The sequence below is a fragment of the Protopterus annectens genome, chromosome 8.part0, assembly GCF_019279795.1.
Source record: "Protopterus annectens isolate FY-2018-M chromosome 8.part0, PAN1.0, whole genome shotgun sequence".
Classification (NCBI taxonomy): Eukaryota; Metazoa; Chordata; order Ceratodontiformes; family Protopteridae; genus Protopterus; species Protopterus annectens.
In genome coordinates, this window is record NC_056741.1 from 1,667,149,376 (window position 1) to 1,667,171,046 (window position 21,671).

The 21,671-nt window shown below is 39.0% G+C and overlaps 1 protein-coding gene across 4 annotated transcripts in view; it reads right to left on the bottom strand.

Moving 5' to 3' along the window:
• ROBO4 (roundabout guidance receptor 4) overlaps nt 1-21,671 on the bottom strand; it is a 1,497,877-nt gene that overhangs the window by 346,745 nt on the left and 1,129,461 nt on the right. For all 4 annotated transcript variants that reach the window (XM_044081194.1, XM_044081193.1, XM_044081195.1 and 1 more), the window contains one exon: nt 3,551-3,796. In XM_044081194.1, the coding sequence (XP_043937129.1) occupies nt 3,551-3,796 (246 nt within the window). The remainder of the gene's footprint in view (nt 1-3,550; nt 3,797-21,671) is intronic.

A 21,671-nucleotide genomic window follows, 5' to 3' on the forward strand; every position in this document is an offset into this window, starting at 1 on the left:
TTTATAAGCCTAGCCATAGGATTACCCTGGCATCGTGCCAACCAACCTTAGTTCCCAGTGCCTCTGTTGAGTAAAGCCACTGGAGTGATCCCTGGGGTGAATTTTCTATTTCCCATCCACTCATCAAGATTTCTCTTGAAGAGGGCCAGTGAGGTGCTCTGCTTGACATGTATGGGAAGACTATTCCATAGCATGGGCAGCCTCTGGGTTATGAACCTGCCCCTCCAGTATGTTCTGTTGATTGTGGTAATGAGGTTGAGGTCTCTGGAGCATGTGGTGCAGAGGGATTAGGATTTCTTTAGATGTAGCATTTCTAACAGAGCTGGGGCATACATTTTGCCTGTGTGTCACGCACTCACTATCTTTTGTGTCAGCCTAGGCCTCCTGCCAACCCCCACAACACCCTGTGCAAATGATGATAACTGTACCATCTCCTTGATTATCTGTCTTTTGGATTCAAGGATATATAACTCTTTTGTCTGTTCCTCAGGGTGCATAGCTGATTGTGTGCTTAGTATATATGTGTTTGTCATGATCTTTTGAAAATTGTACTGCTTTCTTACAGGTTTTTGCAATATCTGAATCATTGATGCATGAGGCCTATTGCTTGACAAAGAGCACAGCTATTGATATATATATATATATATATATATATATATATATATATATATATATATATATATATATATCATCTCTGTCTCTCTCACACTCCTTCTCTCTCTCTCTCTCTCTATATATATATATATATATATATATATATATATATATATAGATATATATATATAGTTTACTATCAAACTCTCGAAAGTTGATACAAAATCCATTTGGAACCTCGAATAGAAAGGCCAAATCACAGATTTCACTTAGGTAAAATGTCAAATCTGTTGAATGAATTCAGCAGATTTGACAACTTCACCGAATATAAAACATGATGTCCACATAGGAGCTCAGGTAAGTGGAACTACTACAATTCACATCATGTCTTTGCAGGGGGCAAGCCCCTCTGCCCCCCACACCCCCTGCTAACTATATATGCCAACTCCGAGATCACACTACAGTAAGGAAAGGGATGAATGTCCCAATCTGCACTGTACTGCGATCTCTAGCCCACAGATCGATCTCATATCAGTGAATGACCTGTGGCATTCGCTGATATGAACTATCGACAGTCAGCAACACAGCAATTGACCATCTGCCGTCCAATATCCCATCTGCAGAGTCTCTTCATTTGGGATTTTGATAGCAAACCATATATATATATATATATATATATATATATATATATATATGTGTGTGTGTGTGTGTGTGTGTAAACTCAGGATTGTAGTGGGAAATGGCTATGGACATAAGCACAGCAGTGCATAACAGCAAAATTATTAAGATAAACGTAGCTGCAGGGGTTACAGATGTCTTTGAGGAGATATGAGCCAGACGGCCAAATGATGAGAGACTAATGGCAGGCAGTGGAAATAGAAGCCATCATTTATTTATATATCTGAAGTTTTGGTAGTAGGGATGCATGGTAAATATATCTTTTTCTGTAAGTGTCCACTGTGCAACAAATCTGATCTTTTTCTTTTACTTTTAAAAGTACTTTAAAATGACTAGAGCAAACTGGGTAGGAAATTCTTATATTAGATATGATTACAATTTGCCAGTGAGTCAAAGACACAATGACCAACTTTGTCACTTGCTTTCTGGGGCACTGTCTCTCACTGTAGCCTTTCATCTAAATGTCGGTTGACCTAGCAGGAAGCAGTTGGTTGTGACCTTTCTGTACAAGAAGCAACTGACATCTGAGATGTTTCTTCTGAAACCAAGTCCCTCAGGTTGAGACTTTTCATATGAAAACGTCTCCAATGATATTTGATATGTTAATATGATTGGAGTATTTATTTCCAGGACAATCATATGGAACTCTTTAGATGTTATTTCAAGAGGCAAACTACTGCATATAGAAGCATGCTTAACCTCCAGTAAGACATATCTTTTCAAGAATCTTGTTAAAATGTAAGACTTCGGAAGGAAGGGCTGAGAGGGACTTCAGTACAGTAAACCACCAACTCGTATTTCATAGGATAATCAACAAAGCATGTGCTAAAGCAGTTGCTGGAAATTTAGAGTACTTCCTTTACAGCAAATTACACATCCTAATACATGCTTCTGAATGTGCGTTACTTCATACAGACTTTTGCATATGATCTGATAAATAAACATGAACTATAAGACAGTTTCACACCTACATGTCCTATTGCATCTTAAGCATAACTGTTCATCCCCCAGTAAGTTTGTTTATCCTCAAATATGTGGTCTTGTGTGCTTATAACTTTTTGTTGTTTAAACTGAAAAGGGCCATGGCAAATGTCTATATAAATCTCTTTTCTATATAAATCTCTCTAAAAAAACTCTGTGGTAAGCATATAGAATACATTCTTGATTTAGATGACTTAGTCTGAAAGTGGAATAATTTCACAAAGTAGTTGTATGACTTACAGTAGAACATGTATGGCATTTCCTTAGAGGAAGAGAGCAGATAAAAGCATCACATCTTTGTTCACTGATGAAACCTTTCCCATTTCTCCTAATAACAGCTGGGTGGTCTACTATCAGTATTAGGCTCTTGCATGGCATATCATACAGCTTGGTGTACCTAATTAATCCCACCACTCAGGTGGTTTGTCCCAGTATGTAGTGAAATACTTCACCCTAAGGCAGGAACCTGGGAAGCAAAACAATTTGTTTATAAAGACAGCTGGAAGGGCCAGTAAAATGTGACATAGTTCTACAACATTCCTATTGAATATATTCTATGTGTGTGTTGTCTCCATGTCACTCAATATCATTTGCCATGTGAACAGGGATTAGTTATTACTTTTGAAATGATATATGTTTCAGGGTGAGAAGTGAACAAGTGTGTAGTAACCATGCCCCCCCCCCCCCAACTCCACGCTCAAGGCAATAAATACCTGAAAAATTATATCAACACCTACCTTGCTGACCAACACTGCTATTCTAAACTTTATGTATAGCTCAGGAGTGGGTGGATGGCCAGCAGCCACCATAATTTAGCACCAAAGACTAGGCTTTCAAAAGCTCATTACAAATATCCCCATCATCTGGCACAGCAGCTCATTACTAATGTCTCCATTATCTGGCACATCAGCTTATTATTAACATCTCCATCATCTAGCACAGCAACTCATTACTAACATCTCCATCATCTGGCACAGCAGCTCATTACTAATGTCTCCATTATCTGGCACATCAGCTTATTATTAACATCTCCATCATCTAGCACAGCAACTCATTACTAACATCTCCATCATCTGGCACAGCAGCTCATTACTAATGTCTCCATTATCTGGTACATCAGCTTATTATTAACATCTCCATCATCTAGCACAGCAACTCATTACTAACATCTCCATCATCTGGCACAGCAGCTCATTACTAATGTCTCCATTATCTGGCACATCAGCTCATTACTAATGTCTCCATTAACTGGCACATCGGCTCATTACTAACATCACCATCACCTGGAAAAGCTCACCTCAGACTGCTTTCTTGATTGCCATCTTCATCATCACTCAATTCCAGGTACTTTGCTACTTCATCTGAGCTCATTACATTCATACAATCTTCATTCATGGACAGGGACAGTGATGCTGTGGACAGACGGCTATATGTGAGAGTGGGATATGAAGGTTCCTCCTTATCAGCTGGCTTCACATTTGGACTACTGATGTCGACGTCAGCTGGTCCAGAGTCAGCTGTGAGTTTTGTGGATTTTGTTGAGCTGAAAGTACAGAAATCATAAAGTGAAATGCTGGTTATGTGATAAAAGTCAAGAAGATGTTAATTTCAGTCAGTAGCTCTCATTGCTAGAAATGTACATGTTTTTAAGAATATTTCATTTTTTTCATTTTATTTTATTTCATTCCACAAGTATTTGAATTTTAATGCATTCAAGAAGAGTTTGTTCTTTTCATGGTCCTTTTCATTGTATATCAGCTACACATTTCCTAGGAAGTTGCTATATTTTTTTTTACTTCCAGCTTTATGCGGACTATTAATATTTAAACAAACAGTAAAAATGTGGTACAGATCTTTAAAGCATTTCATTAAATGGATTTCTTCACTAGCTGTTGATATCGGTCTTTACTAAAATGAGCCATTGATTATAAAAAGTACAGTAAAAGTCATTTAAATATATCAGTCAAAGCATTTCTTCATGATGTATCAAAATTTGTCAGAAGTGTATTAACAGAAAAACTGTGTGTGTGTGTGTGTGTGTGTGTGTGTGTGTGTGTGTGTGTGTGGGTTTCTCTGAAATAACTCCACAGAAGGGAGATGGAATGCAGTTCAAGTGCTGCCTTTTTGCTGATGCTGTTGCCATGAGCAGCAGGGCGGTCATGCAATTGAACCAAGTGTAGAAAGTAATGAGAAAATTATGTATCAACAAAATCATGACAGACAATAATACCTGGACTATTACTAGCTTACTGGTGTTCATGATTGTAAGGCCATGGCCACAGTATATGCTCTTCTGGTATCAACATGTAAAGAACAGTTTTCTGAGTATGTCATTATAATAGTAGATATTTATAGCAACAATCACTGCTGCAGTATGATTCCTTATACATAGAAATTAGATTCAAGTAGACGTCTGTCTTTCTACCAAGCTTCTATTGTCAGATATCCTACAGTGAAAGTGGTCTCATCCGTAAGCTAAGAATCTCAACAAACATGTGCAGCTATGAAGGTGTGGGTAGCCTGTGCCAACTTCAGTTCTGTTTTTGTTATAAGAAGCACAGCACATTATTACCTCCTTTCAAGCAACATTCAAAGAGCAATAAGTAGCCCAGTTTGAGCTTATTTTCAGATTTCTTTATTACAGTCATTTTTGTTGCTGGATGTTAGCAGCCATTATTAACTAATGCTTTGTGACTTTGACTGCCTTTGGGGAGTTTTTACTGCAGTATAATTGTCCCTAGAAAAAATGAATTATTAGTGTACCTGCAGAAGAAAAATTCAACAAAAGATTACCTCTTTAATACCTATTCTGATCACCTCTTGTAAGCAATTCAGTTTACTGTCTACTGAACCCAAACTATTTACCAAATGCACAAGTGTTTGTTCATCACAGACCAATGGGAATTCCCATAAACCCTTAAGTGGACGATTGCCTAATCCAGCCATACTCAGAGAAGGAAATCAAGAGTCTAAAAAGTTTACGTCACCCCCATCTAACCTTTGTTGGTATATCTTTAAACCACCAAAAGCTGAGTTAATTTCCAGCCTCTACCATCATCTTACCAGTGGCAGTACAGGACAGAAGACAGGCCAACTTTCCTTGCCACACGTGAAAAGCTTTCTACTACATCACTGTTTTATTCCTATGCCCAAGAAGTGCATCCGTGATTAAGGATTGCTACATTGACATGGGTCACCTGTTCCCACAGGACCATCTTACCACCTGTACATGCTGGAGAAAGATCAACACGTGATGCAGCATAAAACAAGCAAACAACTGTCATCCCCTCTCTAATAATTCTTATTCCTGGACCATGCAGTATGAGGCTGCATAATCTAGGGCACAGGCTGATACAAGAGAGAGAGGAGCTCTCCCTGCATAGTAATTAAAAATGTATGCTTCAGGACAAAATAAACAGTAAGCACCCTGAAGTGGTATTACTTATTCACAGGTATCTACATTATGTTATACTGACAGATGGTACTGTTCTCTCTGTACTTCTCTGATATTTAATAAATGATGCCAGGAGGTGCAGCGAGGTATGAAGCATCCTTTCACTACTGATGCACTGTCACATACATGTGATCATAGGTGGGTACACTATCACCTTCATGTGATTATATTCAGTGAGAACCATAGACAGTTCATAGCTCTTCCCAATATAATTAGCATGTTGATAACACCCTTATAACATACGATTCTTAGCTGTATCTGTTTGCAGTTACCTGCATATTTACTTATGTCCAGTTTTATAGTACACACATGTTGAATATCACTAATGAATGGGTTTACTATACTACACATTACTATAAAATAACATGCACACACACACACATATATATATATATATATATATATATATATATATATATATACAAAAATAGTTAAATATATTTTTTGCAATACACATTAAGTAATATTCCAGTCCATATTAAACTAGTATGACTGATGTAGGGCTTTAATCTACTACAATGAACTGCAAAACAGCACTTAACTTTGATATTCATTTCAAAAATATTTTTTCTTTGATGCACATAACATTTCCCTTAACAAGTTCACTCTCATGAAGGAGAGAGTGTAATTATGGTTTGATCCTACCTCTTTTCACTTATTTGTAGCCAGAATATTGAACACTGCATTGATCCAATATTTTGTAAATTACTTTACAAACTCCAGTATTCTCTTTGTTGTGGCATAATGCTAGAGTTTGTAAATTACCTACCTCTAGGCATTCATTTTCATACAAGCATTGTTTCAGTGTGATGCAATTGTGTTCCAGGGGAGGTTAAAAAATATATATCACTTTCTCCATAGTTGACAGGTCATGGGCATTTATGTTACAAGATGAGGATGTCAAGAGGGGCATGCTAGTAGGTTCTGGAACCTTCCCTGGAACACTGCACATCTAGATCTCACAAAGGTGTTCAACACCATCATACATTTGGATGTCATAATGATAAGTATCATTAAACTAAATTTTAATCACTATGTCACTCACTGGATAGCAATTTGGCTTACAAATAGAACCCAGGAAATGAAAGTGGGTGGCTCTACCACCACCTTCAAAAGACCTCTTACTAGAGGTATACCCCCTAGTTTTTGGATGTCAAAGCTAATGTTAAGGGATTGTGGCTGACCAAGTTTACAGATGACTGCAAAAGTTGTGCCATCATAAACTCCCCAGAGGATATCATGATACTCCAAACAAATAGCTGGTCTCAAAAGCATGGACTAAAATTAGTTGCTAAAAATGCATAATCATATCATGTGGCAAGTACCATTTCCTGTGTAACTATCACATTGACAATACACCCTTGAATACTGGTTAGTCATGTTTATTAACCTATGAACACATGAAGATGATACACGAACATGAACAAAAAAAATGTCAATTAGCAAATATAAGTATAAACCAAAAAGTTAATACCTGTTTAAAAAGTTACTTAGTTGAATGTGTTTAAAAATTAAGCTCACTGCTCCTTTCCATTCAAGACCCTCATCATGCAGCTTTTCTAAAAAGTCAGCAAGCATTTCTGAGAAGACCACAGTTCGTGGCATTCACTACAGACTTGTCACTATTGGTATAAACTTCTTCTGCACTGGCCTTATTTCCTTCCCACCCAGATAATTTGCTCTTTCATGGAAAATGATCAAGTTTCCTGCCCTGTGCACCTGCTTCTCTGATACTAAGGATTCACTCCCTGCCTGTCCTACAATGGCACCTAGCATGCACATCAGGTACTTGTCTTTACTGATCCTGAGGGTTCACCCCCTGCCCTTTCCTGCTGTGACACACAGCATGCACGTCAGGTACTTGTTGTGAAGATTGGGGAAAGGTGGGCGAAGGCTACCAGCCTAGTCAAATAGAATTTGATACATAATTCTATCATTTGTATAAATAAATGTAAAATACAGGCTTGTGTTCTTAAATGAAAGAAAACACTAAAATGTAAATGTCAAGATTGTTGCAACATTGCCATCTGCTGTATGGAAAATCAAAACAAGCATTTCAAATGTTCTTTGAAGTTACAATTATCTAAAAAAGTGGTGCCGAAGTGTCTGGCTGAACACATTCTTTCTATTGTCTTAACTTAAGGAATAATTGTTTGAGTATACATATGAAATGTCTTTTATTGTTGTAGTTTCCTGAGCAGGTGTTAGCTTGCTAAATAATGCAGTTTGTGGCCTGGGAACTCCAGACTAAGTGTCAAAATGATGTAATCTGGGAGGGCCTTAGCTGAGCTGTTTGTTAGTGTTTTAAAAACTATTGTTCAGTGAGAGACTGAAAGCATTTGTCTTGGACCATCAACCCCAGTACTGCTTATGCTCTTTATGTATTTAAGCACTGTGTTTTCTCTTAAGAATAGCTAAAGATTAGAAAGTTAGATTAAGTGTTTTTCTTTGGCATCAGATCTGTCCTACTGTATTATTTTAAGTTTCTGTGTGATCTCTGAACTCTTAGACATCTCTGTGGTGTAGTAGTATTGCCTTGTGCTTTAATTATTTATTATTAAATATTTTAAAAGCCTTTACCTTTGGCTAGTTTGTGTAGAGATAGGCTCCAGAGTACATTGCATATTTATAGAGGTTATCGTAATAGGCCACTCTAATAAGCCTTAGACTGAATAGTCACATTACCAATTGGATAATAATATTGCACAGTAATAATTGGACACCCTTTCAAGGGCCTTTGGGTAGCTGATAAGTATTAGCTGGTGGTGGCAGTAATTACTACCATATAGTCTGGGTAAAGGGGCACAGCAGTAGAATCTGTGACAGCCTTTGCCAGGAGTGTCTATGAAGTTGTATAAATACTTATCTCAAAGTGTGGGTGTGCATCAGCTACCTGGGCAGGGACACTAAGCACTGGCTGGACAGAGAGGGTACTGGAGTTTAGCTTGCCAGCTAGGCTGCGATCTGGACCCTATAGCAGTGCCAGTGTGGAGTCTTATTGGGGACCTGGAGAGCAAGGGAGCAAACAGCCCCAGACTGACTGTGATCTCTGTGTGCACTTAAGGGAAATTGTACTTTACTGTGTGTATTTGTTATCCTTTCTTCTTTTAGGAGACAACCTCCCTGGTGTTAGTGGTGAGGATTGAGGCTACTTGATTGCTGGGCCAGGGCACGGTCATCACTGATCCTGAGTGTTCACATCCTGCCCTTCCCTGCTATGACACACAGCATGTACATCAGCTACTTGTCTTCACTGATCCTGAGGGTTCACTTCCTGACCTTTCCTGCTATGACACACAGCATGCACATCAGGTACTTGTCTTCACTGATTCTGAGGGTTCACTTCCTGCCCTTTCCTGCTATGACACACAGCATTCACATTAGCTACTTGTCTTTTATTGTCTCCTCCAACCCACTGTTCCTAAATGTTGACTGATCCAAGAGAATCTGCTTCCTTCTCCTGCCCTTGAAGCTTCTTTACCTCTCCTGAGTTTTTTCTATGAAAGCTACCAGCACTTTACTTATTCCTGGCTGGTGACTCATCCATAGGAATCAGCTAATCCTGGGCAGTATAAAAATTGTGAAGTGGGGTACCTGGGTGGAATAGTGTTCGCTCTCACTCTTGCAGAGGTCAAGTAATCATGTTCTTAGCAAGCACTTTCCTGGTGCAGCTTTGGGAGTATTTTTGGTCCTAAGTGGGAAAGGCAGGTCAATGTGGTTTGGCCAGCTCTAACCTGAAATAAGTTATCTCTATTCTCTCTCTCTCTCTGTCTCTCTCCTGCTCTCTCTCCAGAGATGTGCAGAAAATGGTTCAGTCATAGAAGCAGCTTTTCCCAGCCAGTGCAGTGCCATGCTACTCCATGTATTTATTTACTTATTTATTTATTTATTTATCCATTTATTCATTCAAGTTTTTGCTGTTGAGCAGAGGAATGGCTCCACCCACTCCTGCCTAAACAGCTGCTGTTTGTTCTGTGCTTTTCCTTATTAATTGCCCAGTTGTTGTTCTGCTGTCGATGAATGCTGCCTTTCTCCTTTCTTTGTTCTTTGCTTTTCCTTATTAAATGCCTACCTGTTGTTCTGCTGCTGTTGATTGGCCGTGGTGGTGAAGCTGTTACTGTTGTCGCCTCACAGCAAGAGGTTCTCTGGTTCAATTTTCAGCTGGAGCTCCTTCTGTGCGCAGTCTGCATGTCCTCCCTGCAGTCGAATGAGTTTCAAAGACATGCAGGTAGGTGCATGTGTGTGTATGTGTGTGCCTTCTGCAAAAGTTGGGAGCTGGGCTGGCAACTTGACACTGTAAAAACACCACTGCCATTTAAGCTATGGACTGGTGATCCACAGTGGTGACCACAAACCGGAAAAAGCCAAAAGACATTGTTCTGCCATCGATGAATGTGCCTTCCTCCTTTGATTGTTCTGTGCTTTTCCTTATTAATTGCCAGTCTTGTTCTGCTGTTGATGAATGCTGCCTTCCTCTTTTAGGTGGATGTTTGCCTGGTATATAAGGAGTGTAGCTGCACAGGTAGACACTTTATACTGCTGACCTGTTGTGCACTGAGTTTGTTAGAGTTCAGCTGCACTGCTTTTCTGATATCTTTCAAGTTAAAACTCAGTCTTTTGATCTGGATAATTTTTCCAGGTGTACTAAGAATATTAGAAGTCATATCCAGTGCTGTATCAAACTCTTAGAGAATAGTATTACCTATTCTAATGCCGAAGCCATTAGTAAATGTCCTGGTTGATAAACTGAATTTAGATGTTCCCTCTTTCTCACAACCCAGTTTCCCTGCCTTGAATCTGTTAAAGGAAAACTCTACCTTAGAACTCAAAAACATATTTTTTCCCTGTATCTTTGTTTTTGAGCTATTTTAATGCCTCAAAATCACTCCAAGTGCTTCTTTTACAAATTTAATGTGTCTGTCTCAAAATGGCGGATGATGGTGCCTGCCCTGGTAACGTGATCTTATTTTCTTGCTTTCCTTCCTTCTTCCCAGAATACATTTCAAGTCCTCCTTATATGACTCATGCCAGACATAAGGAAGTGGTGCTGTTTTGTCATGCCATTAAAATATAATGGCAGGACTGTGAAACACTGTCATCTAAACACACCTTCTGTAAAACAGCTGCTTCTCTGTTTACCTGACTGAGCCTCATGTATCTGATTGCCAGAGGTTGTTCTATGCTATAAATAGCTGTTAGCTACTTGCAGCAAAAGAAAGTAGATAAAAAACAGTTTTCTGTAAGAGGAGTCTTTTGTAGTCCTAACAAACTTGATAAACCCTGCCCCATACTCTCATGCTGAGGTGTGAAAACTCTCACTGCAGTAAACGATTCCTTGCTGTACATTTACAAATGATAAGCAGTAGGACTCTAAACTTAGTCTGCCTGCTACTTCCCAATCCCTTCAGTGTGAAGATTTTTCTCTCTGATGAATGATGCAGACTTAAACTGTGCTTTATTAGTGCCTCAATTATTTCTGTCATGTTCCCCCTCCTTTTTTTCTATTTCATATTTATTTATACTTTGGTAACCAGGAAACTGAACTGGTTCCAGGATCCTTTTCAGCCACAACATAAGCTACACTGGCAAAAATAATAACAGTTATTAAATGCACTTATCAATGCAAATAAAAAAATACTGACAGAAAGACATTGACCAAGATTGCATGTGGAACACATAGGCAATGTGTGACCAAGTAAATCATTGAGCAACGTTTACTAGAATGTATACATTAGTAATGCTTAGCTATACTATGTTTATTATAAATTCATTGTATGCACACACGTTACACACACACACACACACACACACACACACACACACACACACACACACACACACACACACACACATATATAGTGTGTATGTGTTTTTGTATATGTGTATGTATATAAAGTACATGTGTACAAAAGCATGTGTGTGTATGCATTTAAACATAGTTAAGTACTTCTGATTTCCTTTTCTTAGTGTTCTTAATGCAAGGGCACATAGTAAATGTATGTTAAAGTAAATTCAGCTTATGGTTACTCTCTGACAATGCAAGGACTGACTCAAAGTCAGTGGGAATCTCTTACAATGGATCTGCATGTACCAGATATGCATCACCCCCTGGAAGGATAACACACAAAGCATAGAAGACCTTTTTTATGAACAGTATCAGTACACCTAGTTGATAGGGTTGCTACGTGACTCTCTCTCTGCAGTTCTGGCCAGTGTGTGCGTGTATGTGTGTGTGTGTGTGTGTGTGTGTGTGTGTGTGTGGGGGGGGGCTTGAAAATGGCAAATGCATTTATACGTACAAGAAAAAAATATTTATAAATTTATAAACTTTATTTATATTTATTTATTTATATACTTTATTTATATACTCTTAAGTATTCAACTGCGGTGCCACCTTTAACATTCTTGTAAGAAAAGCGCAGTCCGGGTCTGAACTGTCTGCAAACAGCTACAGTTAACTTTGAACCTAACACCACTCTTAAGTATTCAACTGCGGTACCACCTTTAACATTCTTGTAAGAAAAGCGCAGTCCAGGTCTGAACTGTCTGCAGACAGCTACAGTTAACTTTGAGTATGTGTCTACCTGTTTGAGCCAATATTCATTTTCCCCTGGAGAGCACTCTGCTTTGGCTTGTAAGCAGCCCACACACACACACACACACACACACACACACACACACACACACACACACACACACACACACACACACACACACACACACACACACATCTTCTACTTTCTCTTATTCCCTTCTGTTAGCAAATAGTATCCATAACTGATCAATACTGTGTGTTTGTTAATTTAAACTATGACCACAGTAGCCTACTGATACAAGGTTATCCTGTTTTTCCACCTGAGAAATTAAGAAATGACTTACAGTTTCAGAGCAGTCCTTGTTCAATTGTGATTGTTTCTTAACATATACTTGTCTTTGCTTTGTGATTGTTTCCATCCCCCTCATACGAGCAACTAACAGGGTCTCTACCCGCTTCGCTCCCCACCCTGCCCCTATTCCCTCCCGCCCCCAGTGGTCCCACCTTTATTGCACTCAAACCCCTCCCATCTTTCCAATAGCCAACCACAGCGCTAACCCAATATTACCGCTTCCATCTTCCCACTACTATCACACCTCCTCAACTAACATGTACAAGCATACCTTCCCTATGCTCACTGCATGCATTCTCCTTGCATATCTTACATCCTACCAAAGCTCCATCATTCCCCCACTCAACCACTACCACTGTACTACTACTCACACCACCACTCATGTCTCACCCACACTCAGCTCCCCTCCCACCCGCTCAAGAACCATCCCTATGCACCCCCCACATATTCTACCATCTCTATTACTCAAACATAAAGTATCCCTACAACTTAACATAGTAACCCTCCCACCATACCTACTACCCACAGAGCACAATCATAAAGTTTCCCTTATAAACAAACGCATTCAAAAACTGAGAAAACTAATAATCTCATGCATATCAAAACTAGCCCTAAGTGGAGACATCCACCCCAACCCTGGCCCTACCATCTCCAACCCCAATCCTCATAATCAGACTAGAGACCACAACTTCTCCCATATTACAGCCAATAGAAAGCCAAGTGACTTCCTTCTACTAAGCCTAAATATTAGAAGTATATCCAACAAAGTCCATGAACTCCATGCCTCCATAGACTTGTACTCCCCAGATATAGTCATCCTGACAGAAACCTGGCTAAAACCTCACATTACCAGTGAGCAAATACTCCCTACAGGTTACGGCATACTAAGAGTAGACTGGCTAAACAAAAAAAGGAGGTGGTGTAGCTATAATATTTAAACAGCATCTAAACATCCAGATCTTAAAATCATCAGCTCCACAAATAGGCAATGAAGAAATAATATATACCAACCTCAAAATTAACCAAAACAAAACCATCAACATAATTGGATGCTACTTCCCACCTGGCCAAAACATCCCTCCACTAGAAAACCTCCTCAGCTGGTCTACCCACTATCTCCCCCAAGAAACTATCATCTTAGGTGATTTCAATATTGACTGGCAATCCTGTTCTGGCAGCAATCCAACCCATCATGTACACCTTCATGGCTTCAGTCCAGTCACCAACCAGGATAAATAAAAACTCCAGCAAGCACACTACCCTGGATTGGATACTAGTCAGTAAGAGCCCCCAGTCATATATAACAGGCTGCTTATCAGATAGCCTCAGTGATCACTACCCAACATTCCTACTCAAAAAATACCTATACCAAGCTAAACCTGTCATCTACCGTCAAATACGTAAAAAACTAAACTTTAACCCACTCACATTCATCTCATCCCTCAAAGAATGTAACTGGCATCCACTAAAGTACCTCAGTCTAGATGACGCAGTTGAATTTTTTAATACTACCTTCCTGAACATCCTTAATTACCATGCACCCATAAGATTTTCCAGAACCAAAGCACAACCCTCCCCATGGCTACAGAAAACCACTAAGTCAGAAATGAAAAACAGGAATAAAGCCTGGGAGCACTGGCGCAAAACCAAAACCCCTCAGCTAGACAGAAATTCCTAGAACTACGCAATAGAGTCAAAAAGCTAATAAAACAGGACAAATTCCAATACTACCAGTCTAGCCTAGACTCCTCACAACACAGCCCCAAACAATTCTGGTCCTTCATAAACTCCATCTTCCACCCAGGAAAAGTCAGTACCCCTCCTCCTAACATCCCTCACTCCTCAGAAAATATTGCTACCTCATTCAACACACACTTCACCCAAACCATACTATCACTAGCTAAACAACACAACCCCCCTCCCCTCCAACCCACACCTTCAACTAGTAATCTCCCCACTGCCTTCTCTTTTTCTCCTGTACCTACCTCCAACATAAAAAAACTCTTAACTAAACTTAAACCCACCAAATTATCAGCAGACAACCTCCCGAGTGAATACCTACAAATAGCAGCTGATGCTCTGGCCTACCCAGTATCCATCTTGATTAACCGATCTCTGTCAGAAAGTTACGTTCCCACACTGTGGAAAGTATCACATATAATTCCCCTCCACAAAGGCGGACTCTCCGCAGAACTAACCAATTACCGACCCATAGCTATTCTCTCTCCACTCTCCAAAATACTAGAGGGATGCATACACTCTCAGGTCTCAGACTACCTCCTTTGCAGTAATTAGCATGGTTTCTGACCAAACCATAGCACCACCACTGCCTTATTCTCCTTTACTAACACTATCCTTCAGCATAAAAACAATGGCTATCTCTCCTCTACTACTTTCCTAGACCTATCTAAAGCATTTGACATGGTCCCACACAAACAACTTATCTCTGTCCTCAATAACCTATCCTTCTCACAATCAGTCACTAACTGGTTTCAGAGTTACCTGTCTGACTGCCAACAATCCGTTGTATGGCAGAATGACATATCTCCCCAACTACCTGTCTCCATAGGGGTTCCCCAAGGATCCATCCTTGGACCTCTACTCTTCTCTGTTTACACCAATAATCTAGCCTCTGCCACCAAACATGGAACACTCATACAATACGCAGATGTTTCAACCATCATCTGCTCAGCCCAGTCCCTACCCAAACTGCAAAAAGTCATACAGGAAGCTTTTTCCTCTATTGAAACATGGTTATCCAATGCCCAATTGATACTCAACCCAAACAAAACTAAACTACTCATCTTCCAACCCACCAAACATACTCAAAACAACTCTCACTTTAACATCACAGCAAAAGACAACACGACTATATACCCAACTGAACACACCAAATTGCTAGGAGTGGAAATAGACAATAAACTAAAATTTGACATTCACATATCCATGACCATAAAAAAGTCCACAAAAAACTAGGAGTGTTATACAGAAATAAGCAATTTCTCACCAAAGCAGCAAAGATTTCAATAGCAAATTCCCACCTTATCTCCACCCTACTTTATGCATCTCCAATATATACCAACCTAAGGCAATGTGATCTAAACAAGCTAGAGACCTGCTACAACAAAATCGCCAAATTCGCCACAGGGGCATCCTACCGTAGTCACCACTGTCTCTTACTTGCTGAACTGGGCTGGCTTGAACTCCCTCACCTCCTTCAGTGGTATCAACTCTCACTCACCCACAAACTAGTAAACCATCCACTAAATGTCCCATCCTTCCAGAATCTACTCCAACCCTATCGCACCACCAGACCACTAAGATCCAGCAACAAAAATCACTTGCAGATCACTAAAGTCAATAACTCTGCTGGTGAAGCACTATTCTCTTGCGCCATAGCCAATTATGGAACTCACTCCCACCCACAATTATCTCCGTACCATCATGCACCCACTTCAAAACTTTACTAAAAGTGCACCTAAAAACATGCTGGCTATGCCCTTGCAACTCCCACTCTAATATCATCCACCCCATCCAACCACTGCCTTTCTTTCCACTCCACTAACTACCTTGATTATAGCAAGCTCAGATGCTCATAAGCCTAGTACTTATTATACAGCAGGAACTTCTCATTGTAACATTTGTTAATGTCTGTTATGTACTTCACAGATAAAGATTCTAGTTGTCTACTGATGTACTATGTTCTTCATCTGTAAATATGTTGTAAGTAATTGCTATGTTAAATTGTTAATCGCTATGTAATCCAGTGTAACTACTGTCTGTTTATTTTACTGTGGAGCTTTTCTCCCCGGGCCTCCACTGAAATTGGACCTACGTCCAGTTGGACACTCCTGGTCAACAAATTTAAATAAATAAATAAAATAAATAAATTTCAATACTGTGTTGCTACTTATGTAAATTTGTCAGATGAGTTGACAATTGCCTTTAAACCCCTGACTGACCTAATTGCTTTGTTTTGCTATGAAAGGGGAGTGTTAAGTTCTTCTCCCCTCAGTAATAAAAACAGTGGAAACAATTTCACAGCTTTCTGTCTTTTTTTATATCAGCTGCTGTGTTCCTGACATTAAACAGGATTAATTACCAATCTAAGATTGACAGCAGTACCTGACAGGATAAACTACATATTTAACTGTGTCTATGATATGTCATGCAGGTGGAGACAAATTTCTCTACAAAGTATGTGAGAAGTTGATTTTAAAAAATAAAGTAGGTGGGCTTTCCCTTCCTTTGACTCCAATGCAAGGAAATAAAAGTTTTAGAAACTACAAGTAGGTTTCTGGCACATGTACAATGCTAGAACCATATTGTAGGGAGAAAAGAAACCTAATGATTGAGTTAAACTGTATGAGAGGGTGGAGTGTTTCTTTAACACTGTTCTTCCCATTATCACTATGGACCAGATCTGGAAAGTATTACCCAAACTATAAAATAAGAGCTCCATAGGCCTAAACAATATACCAGAGTGCCTTAATGTTAGCACAAAGTACATTACTGCCAAATCCCTCATTCAGCTTTTTAATCTTAGCTCTCCAAAAGGTACATGCCTGATATCTGGGGAACAGAGGTTGTGGCATCTATACATATGTGTGGTAATATGTGTAACTTACCCTAGAAATTATTATTCCATTAGCCTCACTAGTATTATTTATAAATCATGATGCAAACATTAGTCAGGCTGGTACCGCACAACACCCAACAGTATTGTTTTGTGAAGGATAAGCCTTGCTTTCCTAATCTGGTTGACATTTTAGACATGTATGTCAACCTTTTTAAGGCTTTTGATATGATTTCCCATGCAGGCTTTGATGATTAACATAGCTTAAATGTTAACCCCTATATTACTCAATGCTGTAACTTTAACAGTAAAGGTGAGAGAGCAGACAGATGATGAGAGCACTCTGCCTCTCTGCCTGAATGTTAAATCCAATGCAGAGTGCTCTCTGAAGTAAAATCTTTGCACTGTCATTCTGATGATGCATGAGCTATGCACAGACCTTCATAAACCTCTTTGCTCAAGAATTTAGGCTAACAGCAAAAATAATGGTGGGGTAAAACCCCCAGATCAGAGACGTTTCTAAATATTTCTCTGATTCACTTAAAGACATAATAGAATAACAGGTTTTTGCATCAACATGTATTTTCTGAACTATAAGAAGTATGGAACTCTAATGGCTGACATTATTGATTGATGAAACTCTAATGCCTGGCATTAGTGACTGATGAAAATCTGTCTGACATTACTGACTGATGAAATTCTAATGCCTGACATTACTGACTGACCAAATTGATTGATGAAACTCTAATGCCTGCCATTAGTGACTGATGAAACTCTAATGTCAGACATTACTGGCTGACCATAATACTCAATGAATTAAAATGTTAGGAGGGACACAGCAAAAGTATGAGGCACAATCAGGTTATGGCTAAATAATTTTGAGCTTCAAACTACCTCCACAATTGGTAATCTAGTAAGCTACAGATACAAACCAATGCACACCTCTCAAGTGTACCTCATTACGAGGAACATACTCCACTTTGGGTCTTAAAAAGTTCATGTTCCTCAAAATTCCACATTGAAAGACCCTGTCACACATTCAGTGTTAGGAATTTTTTAAGTGAAATCCATGGTAAATAGAAATAACTCATATTAATTCATTAAAAGATCTTCTTTATAAGTAAAACCAGCATATTTTAACCATCCTATGGCCTTCCTAGTTGAAGTTGTTAGTAAGCCATTAGTATGTGTTCCACATTTTGTACATTTCTTCCACATTATGAGGGCTAGTGTTCCTTATTTTGGAGATGGAAGGTTCTGAGCTATGAACCAATAAGAAAAATGGCAGTTTGATTAAGCAACAGGTGGGGAAGTAGTCAGTGACACTCTGGACAGGGCTGCAACAGCTATCCACATTGACTTAAAATTTCAGTTTTAAAAAGCTGATGGTTTTAGTACTTTTGCAGTGACCAGTGTAAGCCAAAAAGGCAAAAAGATATTGTGTAGTAGCTACGGTCACAGAGACTAAATGAATGCTACAGGATGTCTGAATTCTGTTTCTTTGCTTTCTGCCCAGTCACTGGCTGAAACTGTACTACAATTAACCAGAATGTATCCTAAATAGTGAAACTAACATTGAGTCTGGGCTCATTAGTATAACCATGCTTTTAGATTTTACATTTTTTTATTTTGAACCATGTAAGCAGGCTAACCCAAAATGGACAAGAAAAAATAACAAATATTACATATTACATAATGATCCATTTTATTTCACTTGCTCATTTAAACTCTGGTCCATTTCAGGGTGGTGTGAAATCAAGAGTACATTTGAATGCTCAATAACATCAAGGGAGAAATAGGCAGTCCATCATAGCCTTCTTTCGTTTTATTTACATTTGTCCGATAAGCTGATAACTAAACTAGTCAATGGCGATTTTCAGTCAAAACACAGGCCATAAGCAAACCATACATGTGTACTGCATAAGAATTTAATAAATTAGTCTGCAAACTGTACATATTGTTGCCTAATCTGTGCTCCTGCAGGGAGCATGTTAGCAACGTATACATGGCACTCAGGTTCCATAGGCATCAGTGAAGACTGATATAGTGAAATGCAGGAGTGAAAGAGGAAGACTAAAAACAATAACACAGTATGTGTGTTTAAACTGCTGTCTATTGTAACACATATTTGTAACACATTTATCATGAAAGCAGGCATGAAAATCACATCGTAAGCATCTACTGTATAAAAATGAAAGCAAAAGTCTGTAGGATAGCAGCGTGTAGGAAATCCACAAGAACTGTGTGTTGTAACAAAGCATAGTTAATAAACAAAAGTCTCTAGGATAGCAGCGTGTAGGAAATCCACAAGAACTGTGTTTTGTAACAAAGCGTAGTTAATAAACAAAAGGCTCTAGGATAGCAGCGTGTAGGAAATCCACAAGAACTGTGTGTTGTAACAAAGCGTAGTTAATAAACAAAAGTCTCTAGGATAGCAGCGTGTAGGAAATCCACAAGAACTGTGTGTTGTAACAAAGCATAGTTAATAAACAAAAGTCTCTAGGATAGCAGCGTGTAAGAAATCCACAAGAACTGTGTGTTGTAACAAAGTGTAGTTAATAAACAAAAGTCTCTAGGATAGCAGCGTGTAGGAAATCCACAAGAACTGTGTGTTGTAACAAAGCTTAGTTAATAAACTTGGCAGCTTGCCTGGCCATTAGCTGCACAAAGCAATAGTGTAAAGTAAATTAAAGAGTCCAGTGTCTTACTTTTCTTTCTCTAAGCTTTCATTTTAAATGTACTATTTGCCTGTTTACATCTCTTTAACTTCTATTGAGAATTGTGCCAATCAAACCTACCATCCTGAGTCCTTTTTACTACTGGGATTAACACACCCTCTTAAGGCACTGTGTGCTGTGTAAAGCAATGTTAGCTGTGCATTTTATTATTATTATTATTATTATTATTATTAAATTAAAATTGACTGGAAGGAGAGAACAACTTCCCAGATGCTCTGCAAGTAATGCATTGTTCTGCCCTAAGATGTGCCACTGTACAGGAAGGGGTTGTGTTCAGAATATGGTAGTCTGCAACAGTGCAATGGATGGTCTGATGGTAGACACAATACTTCCTTTCCAGCACTCTCTGCCAGCACCTCAGTCTCACTCTGGTTATATGCACTGATTCTTTTTGCTGTAATAGCCAACTTTAAATTAGTGGGAAAGCATAGATGAGTCTAAACAAAAACCACATGGGGGGACTCCTCATCACACCTTCCAACTTTGACACTGCTATTGTTTTAGTAATCAACATTGTTACAAATACATGGCAGTGCCTGCATTACTGTTTGCTTTCCAATAGGCTGTTTAACTTCTACCTAATCATCACAACTCAAAACATTTTAAACACACTAGAAACACATGCAGAATTTTATTTACTACTTATTTTATTTTACATTTGTTAACCGGGGGTGTCTGACTGAGTCGAAAAGGCCCTTTTTCAGCAGAGGCCTGGGGAGAAAAGCTCCACAGAGAAAAATTACAGATGCATTTAGATATTTAGACATGATCAGTATACACACAAATTACAATAGACATGTTTTTACAGTGGTATGCAGCACATCAACAGTTACAGTGGAGAGAACAAACAAGAAAATAATTTAAAAATAAAGGTAATTAATAGATTTGTGGTGTACAGCTGAAATTTGGAACATAGGTAGAATACATACATAGTACACTGGTGCAGTACATACAATGTACATTAGCCAGTGTTTGTGAGTAAAAGTGAAAACTATTATCAGGTACTCTAGGTTTAATATATGTGCCTTATCCACTTTCTCTAACCTGGGGAGCAGTCATGGCACTGCCAACATTGCTTGAGATGTTGCCTAATGAGGTTTTTAAAGGAGTCTTTGGATGATGTATTTTGTATGATAGTGGGGAGAGAGTTCCATTTTTTAGCCCCTGAACTACTATATAATGTGTCTCCAAAGCTATTGTAGCTGTTGGTGACTTCTAGTAGTAGTTTGCTTGATGATCTAATAGGCCTTTTGGCTGAGTGATGATGTACTAGGTTTCTGAGAGCAGGGCACTTATAGGGGAGGTAATAGATAGAATGACAAAGGCAGTGTTGATTGCAGGTTAGGAAGTTAGGCAGTTCAAGCCAGTGTAGCTGTCTCAAAGCAGTACAGTGATGAGTTCTATATGAGCAATTTGCAGCAAAGCGGGCAATTCTGTTATAGCAGGCTTCCATTTTGCTTAGTTCAGTTTTGTTGAGATTAGTCAGAATGGGAGCTGCATAGAGTAGTGTGGATAGAAGTTGGGAGTGAGCAATGGCTGATCCTGTGTTGTTGGTAAGAAATGGTTTGATATGGTAGAGTGATCCCAGTCTGGCATGTACTTTTTTAATAGTTAAGTTGAGATGACTATCAAATTTTAGGTGGGAGAGTCTATAATTATTCCCAATAGCTTAGCCTGTGCCACTAGAACGATTGGAGTAACATTTGTGGAGTAGATAGTGAATTGACTGTTATCAGTGTTTTTGTTAGAAGGAGTCTGCATGT